Genomic DNA, 21,118 nt, shown 5'->3' with positions numbered 1-21,118 from the left:
TAATGGGTCTTTTTAATTAATTAAGAGATATTTAGAATTGACCAACATGACGATGACACGTGCCCCTCCATTTAAATGAGGGGTATATTTGAACCCAAAGTATGACTGCAGGGGTATAAATAACCCAATAGTATAACGAGGGATATTCTTAGACCATTTTTGAAAGAAGAGGGGTATATTTGGCCCTTTGTCGTTTTCATATTCATAACCCCTAAATATTTAATCTAAAAATTAAAGTACCTTATGGTATTCATCTATTTTTTCTTATATAAATTCATAACTTTGTTTCATGAGACCCCTACCCAAGACTACCTTTTTTTGTTCTTTATCTAAAATAGTAATGCTGTCATATTTACTGCAGCATTCGATTCATGTTTTAGTTTGGCTTGAGGATGAAGGCTCTTTAATAATGATCGATATTGCGGGAGGGGGTGTCGACAAGAACTCGAAAAATTATACATTGATTTTGCATTCCTATTTCCTTCTATTTTTTTAAGATTAAGGTCTCAAGTTGTATCTTTTTCTTCTCTATTTATTTTATCGTGTGTTCTCTTTCGCTTTATTTTCTATGAACTTTTGATTGTCGCAAGTCTGTATTTTCGTTTAGACTCAAATTAATTACTTATGAGTTAAACTTTGTTGGAAGTCTGCTAACTACTAACCAATAATAGCTCATTGTATAAAAGGGATAAATTTTAAACATTTAAATACGCCCTTCATTGGATATTTTGGCAACACTTCTTATTTCTTTTAGTCAGTAAAAAATATTATAGCTAAAAGTCACAGAGCAGACGCAAGTTCTTCTTTGTTGAGCCATCGGCATGCTTGTTTCTTGTATAATAGAAATTATTTTCTACGTCATTTCTACTTGTAATTTTTATGAAGTAAGTAGTAAATTATTTTTCATTTTATTCGTATGATTGGATTATGTATTATATGTATGACAAAATAAAATAAAGTATTTAGTTTACTTTGTAACTTTTGGTTCTTTTTGAAGTATTGTGATAATTATCTTTCTTTTTGAAAGTTATGTTTTGATTTTCTTCTTTAAATTGCCTATTATTTGTAAGACAATTTTTTTTAAATTTTTTTTTTTTTTGCTGATAGGATACAAATAATTGAGCAAGTATTCTGAAGTGAAGTACTCTGTTCTCCTTGGAATGGAGAATATGAGAGGGAAACTAATGAATAGAAAGTTAAAGAAAAGACAAAGATGAAGGCTAAAAAGGGCATGACGAGAAGGAATAGAAAAAAGAATACGCCGCAATTTTCACATATTTCTTTTGTTTTATTTTCGTTATTAGTTTCTTTACTTTTATTTCATATTTCTTTTATTTGAATAGGAGAAATTTTAGCAAAGCCAGTGTTTTACTATCTAATAAAAAAATTATCTCTTTACATGCCTCTAAGATATAATTGTACTTAAAAAAGTCATGTATTAACCTCTCACTTTCTCCTCATTAATTATAATATATGTAAGTGAAATTTTTTTCTTAAAAATCCCTTCTCTTTTATTTCCTTTTAAAAAGAAAATCAGGAAAATATGCAGTTACCTAAAATCTAATTCTAATTAAAATGCTAAGTATATGATTTATCAGTATGTAGAATTATCTTTTATATCTGAGAATATGATTTCTATGAAAATTATTAAATGTGCTGGCGCCAATACATAGGATATGCATGGAAACGACAAAAGAAATTAACTTGGTGATGCACACTATTTTCAGTTTTGTATTTTAATGTTACAAATTGTCTAGGTACTTGCTTGCCATGTTTGGGGTATTATTTAGGGTGAGAGTTGAGAAAGGAACTTTTAACTTTGTTATTGAAAATCTGAGGAAAAAAATTATATTTGCCTTTTACTGTTTATACGAGTTGTTTAAGTATATAATTGTTTTTACGTTTCACTTTGTCTTTGAGATAAATCATTGGTCAATTCGTTTCTTAATATAAACTTATCTCCAACTTTTCATGCAATCAGTACCAAAACACATGTTAATAGATTTTTTTTTATAAATAGTATTTTTAAAATTAATGTAATATCATAAAATACAAAATTATATCCCATCTATATATAAAACTAAAAGTTACGTTTAATTTTTATTTGCAGTGAAAAGTTTCTTGGTAGTTGATAGGGAGGGTTTTACTAAGGCTTATCCAATACAGATCTCAGTTAATTAGATAAGTAAGGTACAATAATAATGTTGCAGTTGCAGAATATACAAAAGATAAGATTGTTTAATGGCTACTATCTCCCTGATAATTCCTTGAATGCTCTTGAGATACACATAGAAGATTTAACCAAAATGGATGCCCACCTAATTTCTTAAACTTAAAATAATCGGCGAATGTATAATATATATATATATATATATATATATATATATATATATATATATATATAATTCATGTATAATATATGTATAATCTATGTATACCGATTAGATAAAGTAAACATTAAATATGGCCGGCTATTTGGGTAACAATCCCATACATATATGATATTATTTGATAAAAATATGAGGATATCGATAAAATTATATGTAATCAATCTTAAAGACCGCGCTTCGGCAAATTAACTAGTTATTGTATAATTTCTACAATTTTTGTCTTTCCTAATATGTGTCTTCAAAGAAACAATGGGGGGCTCACTGCAAGTCGTTAGATGGATTAGCCATCAGTTCCTCCCTCTTGGTTATGAAATTTTCATATTTATTTTCATTAAAATGAAATTCATGATAGTGAGCACCTAATTTTTGACTATATTTGAATTTTTATCTTCTACTATGTAAATATTTTCAGAATTTAATATATATATTTTTTTTATCTTTGTTACACTTATACATATATATATATATATATATAGAAAAAATTATTAATAATTTAAAAGGTAAATTATTACTATTAGTATTATTTTTATTTTTAAATAAAATAAATTAAAAATCGAAAATAAATAAAAATTAATTATTTTTATTATTTTTATTTTTATTTTTTAAAACAAATTTCTGATGGGAATTAAAAAATAGGAAAAGTAGAAATATAAAATTAAAAAGTAAAAGTAAAAGTAGGTAAAAATTGTTTAATAAAAAGAGTAAAAGAAAGTGAAAAATTAAAAAAATAAAAGTAAAAGAATGTGGAAATTTAAAAAATAAAAAGTAAAATAAAGTTGGAATTAAAAAAAAAAGTAAGGGTATCTGATTTTTTTTTTTTTAAAAGTAAAAGTAAGTGGAAAATAAAAAAAGAAAAGTAAAATAAGTGGGAAATAAAAAAAAAGTAAAAAAAGTGAGATTTTAAATATATTAAAAGTAAAAAAAATAAGAAATTAAAAAATAAAAGTAAAGGAAAGTGGGGAATTGTTTTTTAAAAAAAATAAGAAAAATGGGAAGTAGAAATTCTTTTAAATTAAAAATAAAAAAATAAATTAAAAATTAAAAAATAAAAATCTCGAAAATTTTTTCTATAAATAGAAGAGAAATGTGATGAAAAAAGGATAGGGAGAAAGAAAAAATAGGGAGGAAGGAATTGAGAAAATTTTATTTTTCTTCTTCTAGGATAAGGAAATTTCTACTCGTTTCATTCTTTCTTCGACTTTCTTTCGAAAAATCCAGCAGCTTCACCACCCCAAAACCACCAGCCATTGACCATTTTTGAGCCATCATTAACCCCCTTCCCCCCCTCCCCCCAAAAAAAAGCTCCAAAAATAGCCACTAAATCGTCTGTTTTGCAAGGTCGATTGAGGTTGCAAGTTGAGATTTGCCGCTCGAGTTTTCCGTGGTCCGAAGGGTCCAGTTGAGAGCTATCCGATCATTGAGTGATTGTAATTTAAATCCACAATCATCAATACAAAGGTTCACTTCTCTTTCTATTTTGTTTTTCTCATTAATATTTTGGGTCACTCTGTTTTAATTTAACTTTGAGTATGATATGATCGAGTTCGCATCTGAGTGTGTTAAGATTAATTTTTTCTCACGTTGAGTATTTGTTACGATTAATTTATTTTCCTTTTTAATAGTTCATATGGTTAATTTTATCGATAAATATGTATTAATTTGTTACTTTTCTTGTTTATTCAATGAAGTAATGACTTTCCATTTTTAACATGCTTTAGTTTCATTTTGATGCATGTCTTATTTACTAGCTACCCACAATGGTACGAAGTAAGGCACGAAAATGAAACTAGTGGCAATGTTGTGGATTAATATTTCGCTTTTCAATGCATGTCTTATTTACTAGCTATCACTTTTTCTTTGCATCTTTCTTCTAGATTTCATGATGTTCCTATTGTTCTTATGATTGTCGTGGTGATACTAATATTTACTAATATTGTCTCCCTTTGCTTTGCATCCTTCTTCTGGATTTCATGGTGTTTCTATTTATCATGATTGTTGTTGTAATACTAATATTGTCTCCTTTTTGTCCTTTTGTGTTTTTGTTTCTTTTTGAGCCGAGAGTCTTTCGGAAACAGCCTTTCTACCCCGTCGGGGTAGAGGGGATAGGAGTAAGGTCTGCGTACACACTACCCTCCCCAGACCCCATTAGTGGGATTTTACTGGGATGTTGTTGTTGTTGTTGTTGTTTAGTTTCATTTTGATCTCCTATCTTAGTGACTAAATTGGTCCTGCCTGTATTTATCTATTCCAACCATAAATTTAGTCTAGTTTCAAATATTGGTTAGCAGTAAAATTATAAGAGATTAGGTTGGGGCATGATTGGTGTAAGACTTTAATTGGAATTCCCTAACGTATTTATGGGCTAATTGTTGCACATGACCAAAAACAAATAAACATTCACAAGCTAGCCAACTTTTTTTCGTAATTAATTTACTTCATTTCCTCCATAACAATATACATCCCTCATGACCTTACAATAATGTCAAAAAAAAATAGTAATTGAATAATATTCGAACATCGTAGCTTGATTTAGGCGCGATTAATAATAAATTATCATGACTATGGGTACGGTTCCCGTGGCATAGTCATGATACGTAAACCCCAATTCAAGTGCGCGTTTCACGCGACTTGACTTCAACTTCGAATAATAATAAAAATAAGCATGTTGTAAATCGCGGGCGCATTTCACGTGACGCGATTCGCAATATATACAAAAACAAAATGAGTGTGCAACATCGCGACTTGTTCAAATAAGTTTCATAAATAATTAAAAGCGGTTAAAAGTTAAAAATGCACAATATGTTTTAAGCATGTATTAAATCAGATAATTAGGCCAATCATTAATAGTTGAGCGACCGTGCTAAAACCACGGAACTCGGGAGTGCCTCACACCTTCTCTCGGCTTAACAGAATTCCTTACCCGGTCTTCTATGTTCGTGGACCATAAATAGAGTCAATTTTCTTGATTTGGAATTTTAAAATAAATCGGTGACTTGGGACACCATAACTTATTCAAAGTGGCGACTCTGAATTAAATAAATAATCCAATTTCGAATAATGTCACTTAAATTGGAAAAACTCCCATATCCCTTACCCCCTCGGAAAAAAGGAGGTGTGACAGCTCTAGCGACTCTGCTGGGGAATAAGAACCCAGAATCTCTGGTTCAGGGTTCAAAATTCGAGCTTAGAATAGCTGTTATACTTGGCTTTTATTTATTATCTGATTTTTTCGTGTTTGAGCCTAATGTGCTAAATGTCGCTTTTTACCGCTTTGATATTGCTTGAACTGTATATAAACTGTTACGAAACCCTATTCTCTCTGAGTCTTCTAAATCTTTTGGGAAGCGTGCGCTTCGCGTGGCTTCTTTTCTATTAGAGTCATACCCTAATTTTTAGAACTAGGTTCGGACAAGTTGCAAAGCAGGTGAAACTTCTGTATGCCCGGTACGCTGCCCCCCCTCTCCCCGGCTCGAGTTGTCTGCTCGGGTAAGCCAGGTTTAGAACAACACACCTAGGATCTAAACCTAGAATAACATAGCCTCATGCCGGATCCCTAGTAGGAACGTTTATTTGCATCACGTGCATTTGACTTTGGGGACTCAACATAGAGGTTGGGTCCGTCTAGGACAGGTGTACCCAATATATTGGATCATCTTGATGCATTTTACGTGCTATTTGTGCATATGTTTGTTTCGGCTTGCATGTTGACCGGCTTCTAGAATAGGGAAATGGATCCAAGAAAAAACAAAGAGTGAGGTATAAAAAAAAAAAAAAAAAAAATTTACCCGGTTTTGAAAATCCAGGTATTTGAAAAATACTGAAACTCTGAAAAAAAAAAGTCATTTTCAAAATAAGTCGTGTTTTCCTATTGCTCCAAAACCTACCGAACTACGCGGGTCTGATTCTCACCGAATGTGAGATACGTAGGCAACCCTTATCAGGTCCGACCATATTTTTTCAAAACTAACCAAAATAAGAACCTTTTGAAACATGATCATCGCCCGAGGTCGTTCTTGTCAAAATAGCCTTAAATCATTCTCCTGGAGCGCCGAAAAGCTGTTTTCACAAGAATAGCCACAATGTAAACCCAAGTCAGTCTTTTCTCCTATAACCAACCTCAGTTGGCAGAAACAACCCTAAAAACTTTCCTCAAGTGCTGAAAGGGCCGTATTTGCAAAAAAAAAAAAGTTACGAAATTTACTGATTTGGAGTTTTAAAATTAACCACTTTGTGTTTTTGAAAAATGTGTCGATTTTGATTTTTGTCCTCAATTTGTGTGCAGAATGAGCACCGTTGAGAATGTACCTTTTCGGGTCGTAGATGAGATTCCACTGGGACTCCACATGTGATGGAATGACCTGGGTGAGGTCAGCAAGTTTTATGTGACAAAGGCTTTAGGTGGGCTCATCGGGCTTCTGAAAATTAAACCAAGGGTTGATATAATTGAAGCTTTGATACTGTTTTGGGACCCGACGCACAATGTTTTCCACTTCTCTGATTTTGAGTTGACCCCTTTGCTAGAAGAGATGGCAGGTTATGTTGGTCTTGACGGGAATCTCATGCACCAATATCCAGTAGCACCAAGACCTGTAACTCCTCATAAGTTTTTGGACCTTCTGAGCAATAGCCGGCAGGTTAAAGATGGAAATTTGGCCAAAGAATTTTGCACATTCCACTTCTTATACAGCCGGTATGGGGATCCCCGAGGATTTGAGGCTCCGGACAATGGTTTGAGTCATCAGGGAAATAAAAATAAATGGGAAGCACGCAGAGGTTTAGCCTTCGTAGTTGCCTTTTTAGGCACTCTGATATGCCCAAGGTGTTCCACCAGCCACATTTGCAAAAGCAAGTTGCAACCCTCAAAGAACTTTGTCCCAGCTCGACAGACATATAGAGCTAGGACTTACAGGAATGGCTGACTTTTGGGTGAAAAAGGCCAACGGCACTCTTATACCGATGATTCTCGCAGAAATCTATCGAGCTCTAACTGCCTGTCGAGTTGGGACAAAGTTCTTTGAGGGTTGCAACTTGCTTTTGCAAATGTGGCTGGTAGAACATCTTTGCCATCGCCCGAGGTACATGAACTACGGTCTGACTGGACTCGATTGCATTGAAGAATACGGAAACCGGGTAAACGGTCATGAGTTACCGGAGGGTACTGAGGCTTGGTTCGCGTATTTGGGTTTTTTGACCGCAAACCGAATTGAGTGGACTTTTAGTTGGCTCACGGTCAACGAGGTTATTTATATGACGCCGGAGTGTGCTTTCTTTTATTGATAGGACTTCGGAGTATTCAGCCATATGCTCCGCATCGAGTCCTACGCCAATTAGGAAGATACCAAACAATCCCTTATGATGAAGATTTGAGTCCACAGGTTATTGAACTATGCCCAAAAGCCGCATTCCCAGAAGAAAAGGTTCGCCAGATTTGGCACCAATGTAGGTTTCTGGAGCCACAGACTCAAGTACGAGATTGTTCCTCGGGTGAAGTAGAATCTAACTACACAGCCTGGTATGGTAAGAGAGTTCGAGTCGATCAAGAGACAGAACAGCCCGTCAAAAGACCCCATGTCCAACAATTCACCGATGGAGCGCGAGAACAATGGGTTTGGTTAGCTAAAGAAAAGGAATACGGGACCACCATAAGCAAGCTAGAGGATCAAATCAAAAACCTCAAATTTAACAGTAGTTTGTAGGCTGCTGAGGATGAAGGAGAAAAGAAAAGGTTGGCCCGAGAAAATGAAGCCCTCCGAGCTCAAATTCAGAAAATGAAAATAGTTGCTGAAAACCCGGTAAAGAGCGAAAAAAATGAAAGACTCATAAGCAATTTGAGACGAAAAGTTCATGATTATGGGTTTGATTTGATAAAGGCCGAGGATGAATTGGCAAAAGCTCGGGCAAAATTGGCGAATAATGCAGAAGAACGGGCAAGGTGTGTTCAGTATTTAAAGCAAAAGTATGATAGAGGGGTCGCGATCTTAAGGGAAAAGCTGACTAATCTCGAAAATAAAATGGTCCAACAGACAAAGGATTTCAAAGCTGAAAGAGAGAATTGCTATACATCGATTTCCCGATTGGAAGAAGTCATACAACAATTGCAAGACCAAAACCATATGGCCACACAAGTATTGGAGGCCCGGTCTCAGCAAATTGGACGCTTGCTCCAAGAAAAGGGTGTCATTAGAATGAGGATTAAAGAAATCATTGATTACGTTGTAATGAAATGCCATGAATGCGAAGATATGACCAGGTCCATATTCTTTACTTCTGTGATGACTTTTGTCCGTCATGTGATGGGTGATTTAGAGTACCTTCAAGAAGAGATTGCACGCAGGCCCACGTCAAGACCGACTGATGTACCACGGGGCCCCGGAGTAGTATTAGAGGCTCTTATGTATTCCTGATTTATTTATTTATTTATTATTATTGGCTTTGAGTCTGTATTTTTTACCTTTTCGAGTCTTTTTTTTTTTTTTTTGGAGTATGTATGTTTAATCATCAGTATTTCCAAAATCTTTGTAATAGAAAAACCCAAAAAGATTTTATTTAATGAAATGTTGAAAAAAAAAACCAAAAAACCAAAATTTTCTTTTCTTTTATTCTGCATTTATTTCCTGAACTACGTAATGATATGATTCATGCGGCGTCATGATACGTAGGCAATCCCCATCGGATTCGATCGTAGCTATAGAAAATCTGAGTGAAAAATAAAGAAAAAGAGAGAAAAAGAAGGAAAATTGAGTGAAGAAAAAAGGAAAAAAAGTGAAAAATAAAAGAGCAAAAACAGCAATAAGGGAAGGAAAAAGAAATAAGGATTCAAAATTTGAGAAAAGAGATAGTAAAGCCGGGATAAAACATACAGCCGTTGCAAAGACATTTAGAAACATTTAATTGTTTAAGTGCATTGCACCCCCAATATGCGATTCCTTATCTGTTAAATATCTCAAACTAACCAGGTTGTTGTGTGTGCAAATATCAAAGGTCCTGTTAAGGTGGTTGGTTTTGTGGTAATCTGGCTTCCCATCCTTACTTCACGAGATCTAAAGGCAGTGTTCATATGGCCTCTGAAAGTCATCTACCAATTATTGAGCCTGAGGATAGTCCTGTATCGGCTATTCCACAGTCAGAGTCTGCAACCACTGAGGAAAATAGGAGGCTACGCGTCCTCATGTTAGAAATGTGGGACGCTTGGTCTAATGGCAAAGAACCGCCCAGTATAATCCCCGGATTTCCTGAACTGCTTCCCAGGACGAGTGGAATCTCTAATGTCCCCATCCCCGTAACAAACCCATTCATCCCGTTTGGGTACCCCACTATATCGGACAATTTCACCGGTATGCCTTCTGAGGTTCGCCCCCAGGAACCATTTTCAGGGGTACCTTCTACATTATTCACCGCACCACCAGTCTCTACTACGGCACAACCAACAGCTCCCAGGCCATGCTTTGATCCTTCAGCTTTCACTTTTCAAATCCCGCAATTTCAGCTAGACAACGCTCATGTTACCCCAAACTCTTACCCTCAACACCCACAGTTTGAGTCTCCTATGGAGCAGGAAAGAGCTATGAGAAACCCCGAGCAAGAAGAGATGGTTCGAAAGATGAAAAGCCTCAAAAAAGGTTTAAAGAACATGAAAGGCCTGAGTGGCCAAAAGAGTGTCTCCAACTCCGATCTATGTATGTTTCCTCATGTTCATTTGCCTGTTGGTTTTAAAATGCTAAAATTCGAAAAATATGACGGGCACGGAGACCCGATCGCTCATTTGGAAAGATATTGCAATCAGTTGAGAGGGGGAGGTGGAAAAGAAGAACTTTTGATGGCCTATTTCGGGGAGAGCTTAACGGGAATTGCGTCAGAATGGTACATAAATCAGGACATCTTCCATTGGCATATATGGGATGACTTGGCCCGAGATTTCGTCAGGCAATTTCAATACAATATTGATATAGCTCCAGATAGGAATTCTCTGACCAATTCCAAGAAGAAAATCACAGAAAGCTTCCGTGAATATGCTATCAAGTGGCGTGAGCAAGCATCCAGAGTGAAACTGCCTATGGATGAGGCAGAAATGGTCAATGTTTTCTTGCAGGCCCAAGAGGCCGATTACTTTCAAAACATGATATCTGCAATGGGCAAACCTTTTGCAGAGGCCATAAAAATCGGAGAAATGGTAGAAAATGGCTTGAAAACTGGCCGAATCATAAGTCAATCTGCTTTGAGAGCCACCTCCCAAGCCATCCAGAACGGCTTTGGAGGTTTAGCAAATCAAAAAAAGAGGGAAGAAGGAGCCTTGATGACTTCAGGTTTGAAAGGCCCCCATCGATCCCGCGATCATTCTTACCTGCCTTCCAGAACCCCACAACACTACTACCCCCATCAAGATGCAGCATATGCCGTGGCACCGCCTCCTTATGCGGTAATGAATGTCCAACCTTATGCATGGCCACAACAACACTACAACCAAAACCGAGCTCCACCTCCCAGAAATAACCATCCTTACCAAGCTCCATATAACCCCCTCCCCCACAAAACAATTACCAACATAATACACACCCCCGTGAGCATCCTAGGAGAAACGACTTCACCCCTATTGGTGAGTCCTACTTTAGCTTGTTTCCAAAATTAGTCCAGATGGGTCTATTGCAACTTGTGCCTCCAAACCGGCAAAATTCGGAATCTCCATCATACCAGCCCAGTACTAGGTGTGCCTATCATTCAGGGGCAGAGGGTCATAATACGGAGGATTGTTACAAAAATGAGTGGTGCTGAGGGACGAGGAAGTCCCCAATGTGACTAACAATCCATTACCGACTCACAACAACGGGCCGGTCATTGGAATGATTTGTGATGATAAAGAGTTTTATCCAGCTTTGAAAGCTATCATCGCCATTGTCGATTCAGAGACAAGACCTAAAGCGGCGTTGAAACAAGCCAGAAATGAGAAGAAAATCACTCTAACTCCTCAAGTTGCAGAAACAAATATTGGGGAAGCACCAGTTAAGGATGCAGTTCTCTATGTTCCTAGGGCCCCAAGGAAAGAACAACACATGTTGAACACTCCCAAAAGATTTGAGTAGAGGAAAGTCACGCTAAATGTGCCAAAGTTGAATGTGCCAAAAGGGACTTATGTGGCGTGGGGGCCGGTAATTTCACCAAGGCTGAATGAGCCTGTGGTTATTAGCCGCGCACCACATAGCCCTATGAGAGATCCCACTGCAGTCCCCTGGAATTATAGCAAAACAATGGTTACTTACAAGGGGGAAGAGATTATGGGAGAGGTGAACGAAATGAACCAACCTAGAAAGTACCACAACCCAGAAGAGCAAAAGATGTTAAAACTGAGCAAGGATAAACGGTTTCCGCCTAAGAAGCCTATGAGTTCTGAGGAAGCAGAAGAGTTTTTCCGAAAAATAAAGACTTCGGAATATGCAATAATTGACCAGCTCAGGAAGACTCCTTCCCAGGTTTCACTTTTATCTCTTTTTATTAGCTCAAATGAACATCAGAAGGTACTCCTCAAAACATTGAACGAGGCATATGTCCCGGTTGAAATTTCAGTTGAACAACTGGAAAGAATGGCTAAACAATTCTTTGAAGTTAATAAGATTTCCTTCAGCCGTGATGATTTGCCCCAAGAGGGAGCCGCCCACAACAAAGCCCTTCACTTGACTGTCAAATGCGAAGGTTATTATATGAAGAGAGTCATGCTAGATGGTGGGTCTGGGGTCGATATTTGCCCTCTCTCAACGCTCCAGAGGATGAAAATTAGAACAGAAAGAATCCGACCAAACAATGTATGTGTGCGCACTTTTGATGGTGTCAAACGAGACACAATAGGGGAAATTGATTTGATTTTGACCATTGGCCCTGTGGATTTTGAGGTAACTTTCCAGGTTCTGGACATGGATACTTCATATAATTTTTTCCTAGGAAGACCATGGATTCACACTGCAGGAGTTGTGCCCTCCACTCTTCATCAAATGGTCAAATTTGAACATGAAAATCAAGAAATTGTTGTCTACGGGGAGGATGAACAGTTCTTTTACAGGGACCCTTCAGTCCCATGTCTCGAAGCTAGAGAAGGAAGTGAGCACATTGTCTACCAAGCCTTCGAAATTGTGATCGCTGATCAATGCGAAGAAGGGGCCCCGTTCCCTCAACCTTGCTTATCTAATGCCTCGGTCATGGTCGCCACTGAAATGATTAAACATGGGTACAAGCCCGAAAAGGGGCTCGGGGTATATCTACAAGGCATCATAGACCCCTTACGTTAACCGCCAATGAGAAGTTCTTCAGCGTAGGTTTCCGAGCTACAGAGGCCGATAGAAAATGGGCTGATGAGCGCAGGAAAAATGGGTGGGTCCTGCCTCAGCCCGTTCTGTATCTCACCAAGTCATTTATTGATCCCAAATATGTAGAAGAAGAAGAAGAAGAAGAAGAAGAGACCTTCATGGCTGAAAAGATTGAGGACATTTGTGAAGCCATGGTATGAGTCCCACATGGTCCAGCTGGGGGGAAGGAACGAGCACTGCTGAAGTGTTATACATGGGGCCAAATGCCAAGCTTCAGAATTGGAAAGCTACCCCATTCCCTGTCAGGCGGGAATCCCGGTAGTCCAGTCTTGCCATCTTTTCTACATTACGAGTTATTTCAGGGTGTAACTCGAATGTTTTTATTTTATTGTCTTTTGATTTCGATGTAAACCCTCTTATCTTCAATTCAATGAAATGAAATCAATATTTCATCATCAATGGATGTTTCCTTTTTCTTTATTCTAATTTTGCTATTTTTCTTATCTTTTCCTTTTCAGTTCTAATAATGCAGACTTAAATAATATGACATGCTTGCGGACTTCATGCCCAGATCCTAAAATGATGTCTAACTGTGAAATAATGAATCAAGATCCAGAATATGATGAAGATGAGGCTTTTAAGGAAATAAATCGAGAATTGAAACAATTTGAGAATAAGCCTAAGCCAAACTTAAATGAAACCGAGCCAGTTAATTTGGGCAGTCTAGAAGAGGTCCGAGAAACCATGATAAGCATTCACGCCGATGAAAGAACTAGGGATGTATTGATCCAACTTTTGTTTGAATTCAAGGATGTGTTTGCATGGTCCTATGATGATATGCCAGGTTGGGGCGTTGATTTGGTAGTACATAAATTGCCAACTTATCCCGGTTACCCACCCGTACAACAAAAGCAAAGAAAGTTTAAAACGGAAATCAGTGATAAGATCAAAGAAGAAGTCTCTAAACAATTAAAAGCTGGTGTGATTCGGGTGGTCCGATACACCACGTGGTTGGCTAATGTGGTCCTAGTGCCAAAGAAAGATGGGAAAACCCGAGTGTGTGTTGATTATCGGGATTTGAACAAAGCAAGTCCCAAGGACAACTTTCCACTGCCAAACATTCATATTCTTATTGACAACTGTGCCAAACATGAGATACAGTCTTTCGTGGATTGTTATGGTGGGTATCACCAGGTTCTGATGGATGAGTACGATGCAGAAAAGACGGCTTTCACCACGCCATGGGGCACTTATTGTTACAGAGTTATGCCATTCGGTTTGAAAAATATAGCGACATTATTACATGAGAACCATGACTGTCATCTTCCATGACATGATGCACCGAAAAATTGAGGTGTATGTGGATGATATGATCATTAAATCCAGAACACAAGAAGGCCATGTGCAAGATCTAAGAAAGTTCTTTGAGCGTCTGCGCAGGTATGATTTGAAATTGAATCCAGCCAAATGTGCATTCGGAGTTCCATCTGGAAAACTTCTGGGGTTTATAGTCAGCCAGAGGGGTATTGAGTTAGATCCGACAAAGATAAAGTCTATTCGGGATTTGCCACCTTCGAGAACTAAGAAAGAGGTCATGAGTCTACTAGGGAGATTGAATTATATCAGCAGGTTCATTGCTCAGCTTACTACCACGTGTGAGCCCATATTTAAGTTGCTGAAGAAAGATGCAGTGATCAAATGGACAGATGAATGTCAAGAGGCTTTTGATAAGATCAAAGAATATCTGTCAAATCCGCCAGTGTTGGTTCCACCCGAGCCAGGAAGACCTTTGTTCTTGTATCTGACAGTCTTGGAAAATTCCTTTGGCTGTGTCCTGGGGCAACATGATGTGACCGGGAAGAGAGAGAAGGCCATATACTACTTGAGCAAGAAGTTTACCATTTATGAAGCCAAGTATACTTTGTTGGAAAGAACTTGTTGCGCCCTAACTTGGGTCGCCCAGAAGCTCAGACATTATCTTTTGGCCTACACCACATATCACATAACTAGAATGGATCCTCTGAAGTACATATTCCAGAAACCAATGCCCACGGGAAGGTTAGCAAAATGGCAAATCCTGCTCACTGAGTTCGACATTGTCTATGTCACCCGTACAACGATGAAAGCTCAAGCCTTGGCGGATCATCTAGCTGAGAACCCGATTGATGATGAATACCAACCCCTAAGTACTCACTTTCCGGACGAGGAAGTAAATTCAGTTGAAGTAATTCCAGAAGACACCAATTCTTGGAAAATATTCTTTGATGGAGCTGTAAATGCAAAAGGTGTCGGGATTGGGGCAATTTTGGTTTCACCCACCGGTCAGCACTACCCGGCCACAGCCCGACTTCGGTTCTTTTGTACCAAAAACACCACTGAGTATGAAGCCTGCATTATGGGCATGAATATGGCAGTTGATCTGGATGTGGAAGAATTGTTAATCATGGGAGATTCAGATTTGATCATTCGGCAAGCCCAAGGTAAATGGGAAACTCGAGATATCAAGCTTGTCCCATATAGGCAACATGTGGAAGATCTTAGCAAACGATTCAAGTCCGTCGAGTTCAGGTATATTCCTCGATTCCACAACGAGTTAGCTGATGCATTAGCTACTTTGGCCTCAATGTTGCCCTATCCGGGCAATGTCCATATTGACCCGCTAGACATCCAAATTCGAGAGAGGCATGGTTATTGTAATACAATTGAAATAGAACCAGATGTTCAGCCATGGTATCATGATATCAAAAGGTTTATGAAAATAAAGAAATATCCCGAATAGGCTAGTGGAGACCAAAAGAGAACCATTAGAAGGCTTGCCAGCGGTCTCTTCTTGAGCGGAGAAATCTTGTACAAAAGAATTCCAGATCTGAATCTCTTGAGGTGTGTAGATACCCTAGAAGCTGAAAAGATCATGAACGAAGTGCATTCGGGAGTATCACATGAACGGATATGTCCTTGCAAAGAAAATCCTTCGGGCAGGTTATTACTGGATGACCATGGAAAAGGATTGCTTTAGTTTTGTCCGGAAGTGTCATCAGTGTCAGATACATGGTGACCGGATTCATGCACCGCCTTCAGAGTTACATCCTATGTCAGCACCTTGGTCGTTCGTTGCTTGGGGTATGGATGTCATTGGGCCAATCGAGCCGAAAGCTTCAAATGGGCACAGATTCATCTTGGTTGCCATTGATTATTTCACAAAGTGGGTTGAAGCAGTCACTTTCAAAGCCGTCACCAAGAAAGCGGTGGTGGACTTCATGCATTCCAACATTATTTGTCGTTTTGGTATTCCTAAAACTATCATTACAGATAATGCTACAAATCTGAACAGCCACTTGATGAGGGAGGTATGCGAACAATTTAAGATTACGCATCGTAATTCTACCCCTTATCGGCCCAAAGCTAATGGCGTTGTTGAAGCTGCAAACAAGAATATCAAGAAGATCCTCAAGAAAATGATTCAAAGTTCTAGACAGTGGCATGAAAAGCTGCCTTTCGCATTATTGGGATATCGCACAACCGTGCGCACATCAGTTGGGGCTACGCCTTACTTATTGGTTTATGGCACTGAAGCCGTAATACCTGTAGAAGTTGAAATTCCCTCTCTTTAAATCATTGTTGAAGCCGAGATCGAGGATGATGAATGGATCAAGGCTCGATTGGAAAAATTAACTATGATTGATGAAAAGCGAATGGCCGCAGTTTGCCACGGGCAGTTGTACCAATAAAGAATGGCCCGTGCCTACAACAAGAAAGTGCGACCCAGGAAATTCGAAGTGGGGCAACTCGTTCTGAGACGTATTCTCCCGCATCATGAGGAAGCAAAAGGAAAATTTGCTCCAAATTGGAAAGGTCCGTACATTATAAGAAAACTGTTGTCGAAATGAGCGTTGTACTTGGGAGACATTGAAGGAAATGACCCCGAAACAGTTGTCAATGCAGATGCGGTCAAGAGGTATTATGGTTGACCCTTTTTTGTTTCTTTGATCACCCTCTTTGGAACCTAGAAGTTATTACGGGAAAGAAAAAAAAAAGTTCCTTGAACTACGTTTGACTTGATTCCGAAAGGATACGTAGGCAGCCTCTCTCTGGGGTTCAGTCACACCAAAACAAAAATCCAAATTCCCTCAAAAGTGAAACCGGGGCAGATATTATAATGGTTTGGCGATGGTTTTGTATGAAAGGTTCCAAAGTTATAATTCAATCCAAATTCTTTTTACCCAAATCCTTTTCAAGTCCTTCCGATCAATCGGCAAAGAGATTCAAAATGGGAGGATACAGTTACTTGGATCTGATACAACAAAATAAGAGAAATAAAATGAGAGAGTCTTATTGGTGAAAACCTCACGGGCATCATAAGGCGATGGTAAGCAGAGAAATTCGAAAATGAGAGAGTCTTGTTAGTGAAAACTCACAAAGTGCACTATAAGGCGATGGTGAGAAGAGAAATGAGAGAGGCCAGCTGGTGAAAACCCGCAAAGGGCGCCACTGATCGAAAAGAGAATCCTCACAGTCACTGGCATCGACACAGTCCTGGGCAAAGTTTCTCAATCTCAAAGAAAGAGTTGTGATGAATTTCTGAGAGTTGGATGGTTTACATAGATCAGGCATCTAGTCCAAGAGGCATGTCATGTTCATTGAAGTCTGTATACACTCCAGATAAGTCCTTCTTTCTTTTCCCCGAAAGGGATACCTCTTGTCTAAATTCATTTGTCTATTCCATTATTTGATTTTCTTTGAATCCTTTTCGGTTTAACTCTGTTCTGAAACTAAGACAAAGAAGGGAAGGCAGGACTGATTTACAGAGTTCTCACTTGATACAAGCCAATATGCAAAAGAAAAGGCACCCAATCTCGGCAAGGGTATCAAATTGACTCCAACTGGCCATGTTGGCCGATGTTTCGAAATCAAAAACTGTTGAAAGAGGAAATTCAAAGTCAAATGCCCACAAGGGCAAAATAAAAGTTGAAAAAGTTAAGTCCCACGTGACTAACCATCATAGCAAAATTCGAAAAAGCCAGAGGTTCTCCGAGGTTAGAAATGCAATCGATATTCAGGAAACAATCAGTTGCAACTGAAAGAACCGAGACCAAGTGACTGAAACAATCAAGGCCACAAAACCAACCACCGTTTCAAATTGACAAATTGTTCTTTGTTTAAAAAAAATAGGGAAACAGGTGCAATCCAAAAGCAACCTTGCAAGAAGCAGGTGCAACCAAAACGAAATTACGCAAAGGCTAGAAACAATTTTGCAGCAACTACTGCAAAAGGGAAGTCTTCTCCAAACTCTTTCTCGCATTTTGCTCATTATCTTAAAAGAATATATGAAATTAAAAAGAAAGAAAAAAAAATCATAGTAGTATAGGGTCTCCAATCCCTAGCTACGTTTTCCAACATAGGGTCTCCGCTCCCTAGTTGATAATTTTTAGACATAGGGTCTCCACTCCCTAGTCTCTTTTCCAACATAGGGTCTCCACTCCCTAGTTGATGTTTTTAGACATAGGGTCACCATTCCCTAGTCTGCTTTTCCAACATAGGGTATCCACTCCCTAGTTGATATTTTTAGACAAAGGGTCTCCACTCCCTAGTCGTTTTTCCAACATAGGGTCTCCACTCCCTAGTCGTTTTTCCAACATAGGGTCTCTACTCCCTAGTTGATGATTTTTAGACATAGGGTCTCTACTCCCTAGTCGCTTTTCCAACATAGGGTCTCCACTCCTTAGTTAATTTTATTTTAGACATAGAGTCTCCACTCCCTACTCGTCTTTTCCAACATAGGGTCTCTACTCCCTAGTTGATGATTTTCCAACATAGGGTATCCACTCCCTAGTTGATTGATATTTTAGACATAGGGTCTCCACTCCCTAGTTGATGATTTTCTAACATAGGGTATCCACTCCCTAGTTGATTGATATTTTAGACATAGGGTCTCCACTCCCTAGTTGATGATTTTCTAACATAGGGTATCCACTCCCTAGTTGATTGATATTTTAGACATAGGGTCTCCACTCCCTAGTCTCTTTTCCAATATAGGGTCTCCACTCCCTAGTTGATGATTTTCCAACATAGGGTATCCACTCCCTAGTTGATGATATTTTAGACATAGGGTTTTCACTCCCTAGTCTCTTTTCAAACATAGGGTCTCCACTCCCTAGTTGATGATTTTCCAACATAGGGTCCCCACTCCCTAGTTGATGATTTTTAGACATAGGGTCTCCACTCCCTAGTTTATTTTCCAACATAGTGTCTCCACTCCCTAGTTGATGTTTTTAGACATAGGGTCTCCACTCCCTAGTCGCTTTTGCAACATAGGGTCTCCACTCCCTAGTTGATGTTATTGTAGACATAGGGGCTCCACTCCCTAGTCGTCTTTTCCAACATAGGGTCTCCACTCCCTAGTTGATTTTATTTTTGACATAAGGTCTCTACTACCTAGTCGCTTTTTCCAACATAGGGTCTCCACTCCCTAGTTGATTTGATCTTAAATGCAGGGTACACCATTCCCCGATATCTTTGCCAATATAGGGTATCCCATTCCCTGGCCACATTTTTCCAACATAAGGTACATCAATCCTTAGTTGAGACATCCTTTTGACAATAAAAGAACACAATCCAAAAAAAAAAAATGACATTTTCAGGGTACACCACTCCCGACCTTTTATTGCTTTCAATAAAGAAGTTGTTTAGAATTTTGTTACAATAACTCACGAAATTTTCCTAGTGCAAACTGGGACAGAAAAATTTTGTCCGATTGTTTGTTTTGGTGTCTGAGTAGGTTTTACCTCGAGGCACAGGGTTCGAGATGACCAAAAGAAGAAGTCTCAATTCAGAATAAAAGAAAAGAAAAAAAAAAGTGAATCCAAAATGCAAAAGCAATTGAAAAGATGTGGAATGCTAAGACATGACTGAAGCCACGAGCATTGGAGTTCCGGTTTGATTAGAAGAAGCTATAGAACAATGAACTAGAACCTACAGCTAGTGAGCATCAAGGTTTAGATCAGAGTCTGCATGAAGAACCAGTCAAGCCTCAACATCAAGTTTCTGAAGACTCATAGATAGGAATCTTGTAACTCATAATTCATAGGCTTGTTTAGTTTTTTATTTTTTATTTTGATATAATAGCAGGACCGCGGACCGGAGCCTCGGCGGAACCTCACTCGACTCCTCAACTCTTCATTCCACCATTCTCCTTGAACTACACGCGACTTGATTCCCCTATAACCCGGGATATGTAGGTTGTCCAAAACCAGGACTCGGTTGTACCCTATCTTTTATTTCTTTTCCTTTTGAATAATGGTTTGGTCAAAAATTAGTCACGTGGCTCACATAGTCTTTGCCTGAAAACTCTTCATGTTTCCAAGCAAAGAGGGGCAGCTGTGAGCACCTAATTTTTGACTATATTTGAATTTTTATCACCTTCTACTATGTAAATATTTTCAGAATTTAATCTATATTTTTTTTAGCTTTGTTACACTTATACACACACACACACACACACACACACACACACACATATATATATATATATATATATATATATATATATATATATATATATATATATATATAGAGAGAGAGAGAGAGAGAGAGAGAGAGAGAGAAAATTATTAATAATTTAAAAGGTAAATTATTACTATTAGTATTATTTTTATTTTTATTTTTAAATAAAATGAATTAAAACCGAAAATAAATTTTAAAAAAAATATTTTTTTTTTTAAAAACAAATTTCGGATGGGAATTAAAAAATTGGAAAAGTAGAAATATAAAATTTAAAAGTAAAAGTAAAAGTTGGTAGAAATTGTTTAATAAAAAGAGTAAAAGAAAGTAGAAAATTAAAAAAATAAAAGTAAAAGAATGTGGAAATTTAAAAAATAAAAAGTAAAATAAAGTTGGAATTAAAAAATAAAAGTAAGGGTATCTGATTTTTTTTTTTTAAAAAAAAGTAAAAGTAAGAAAATAAGTGAAAAATAAAAATAAAAAAAAAGTTAAAAAAGTGAGATTTTAAATATATTAAAAGTAAAAAAAGTGAGAAATTAAAAAATAAAAGTAAAGGAAAGTGGGGAATTATTTTTTTAAAAAAAATAATAAAAATTGGAAGTGAAAATTCTTTTAAATTAAAAATAAAAAAATAAATAAAAAATAAAAAAATAAAAATCTGAAAATTTCGAAAGAATTTTCTATAAATAGAAGAGAAATGTGATGAAAAAAGGAGAGGGAGAAAGAAAAAATAGGGAGGAAGGAATTGAGAAAATTTTGTTTTTCTTCTTCTAGGATAAGGAAATTTCTACTCGTTTCATTCTTTCTTCGGCTTTCTTTCGAAAAATCCAGTAGCTTCACCACCCAAAAAAAAAAAAAACTCCAAAAATAGCCACTAAATCGTCTGTTTTGCAAGGTCGATTGAGGTTGCAAGTTGAGATTTGCCGCTCGAGTTTTCCG

General features: G+C 37.5%; 2 protein-coding genes across 2 annotated transcripts; both read left to right on the top strand.

Annotated features, from left to right (window-relative positions):
- Positions 1-9,447: 9,447 nt before the first annotated feature.
- On the top strand, positions 9,448-11,467 carry LOC104117248 (uncharacterized). The gene is made up of 2 exons (XM_070175566.1): positions 9,448-10,693; positions 11,259-11,467. The coding sequence occupies exons 1-2, from the start codon at positions 9,448-9,450 to the stop codon at positions 11,465-11,467; spliced, it is 1,455 nt and encodes a 484-aa protein (XP_070031667.1).
- Positions 11,468-11,632: 165 nt separating this feature from the next.
- Positions 11,633-14,014, top strand: LOC138891883 (uncharacterized). The gene is made up of 3 exons (XM_070175565.1): positions 11,633-12,603; positions 12,687-12,876; positions 13,493-14,014. Exons 1-3 carry the CDS (start codon positions 11,633-11,635, stop codon positions 14,012-14,014), a joined length of 1,683 nt encoding a protein of 560 aa, XP_070031666.1.
- The last annotated feature ends 7,104 nt before the right edge of the window (positions 14,015-21,118 follow it).

This window comes from Nicotiana tomentosiformis, chromosome 5 (assembly GCF_000390325.3).
Source record: "Nicotiana tomentosiformis chromosome 5, ASM39032v3, whole genome shotgun sequence".
NCBI classification, from domain to species: Eukaryota; Viridiplantae; Streptophyta; class Magnoliopsida; order Solanales; family Solanaceae; genus Nicotiana; species Nicotiana tomentosiformis.
This window is presented reverse-complemented; position numbering and strand designations above follow the sequence as displayed.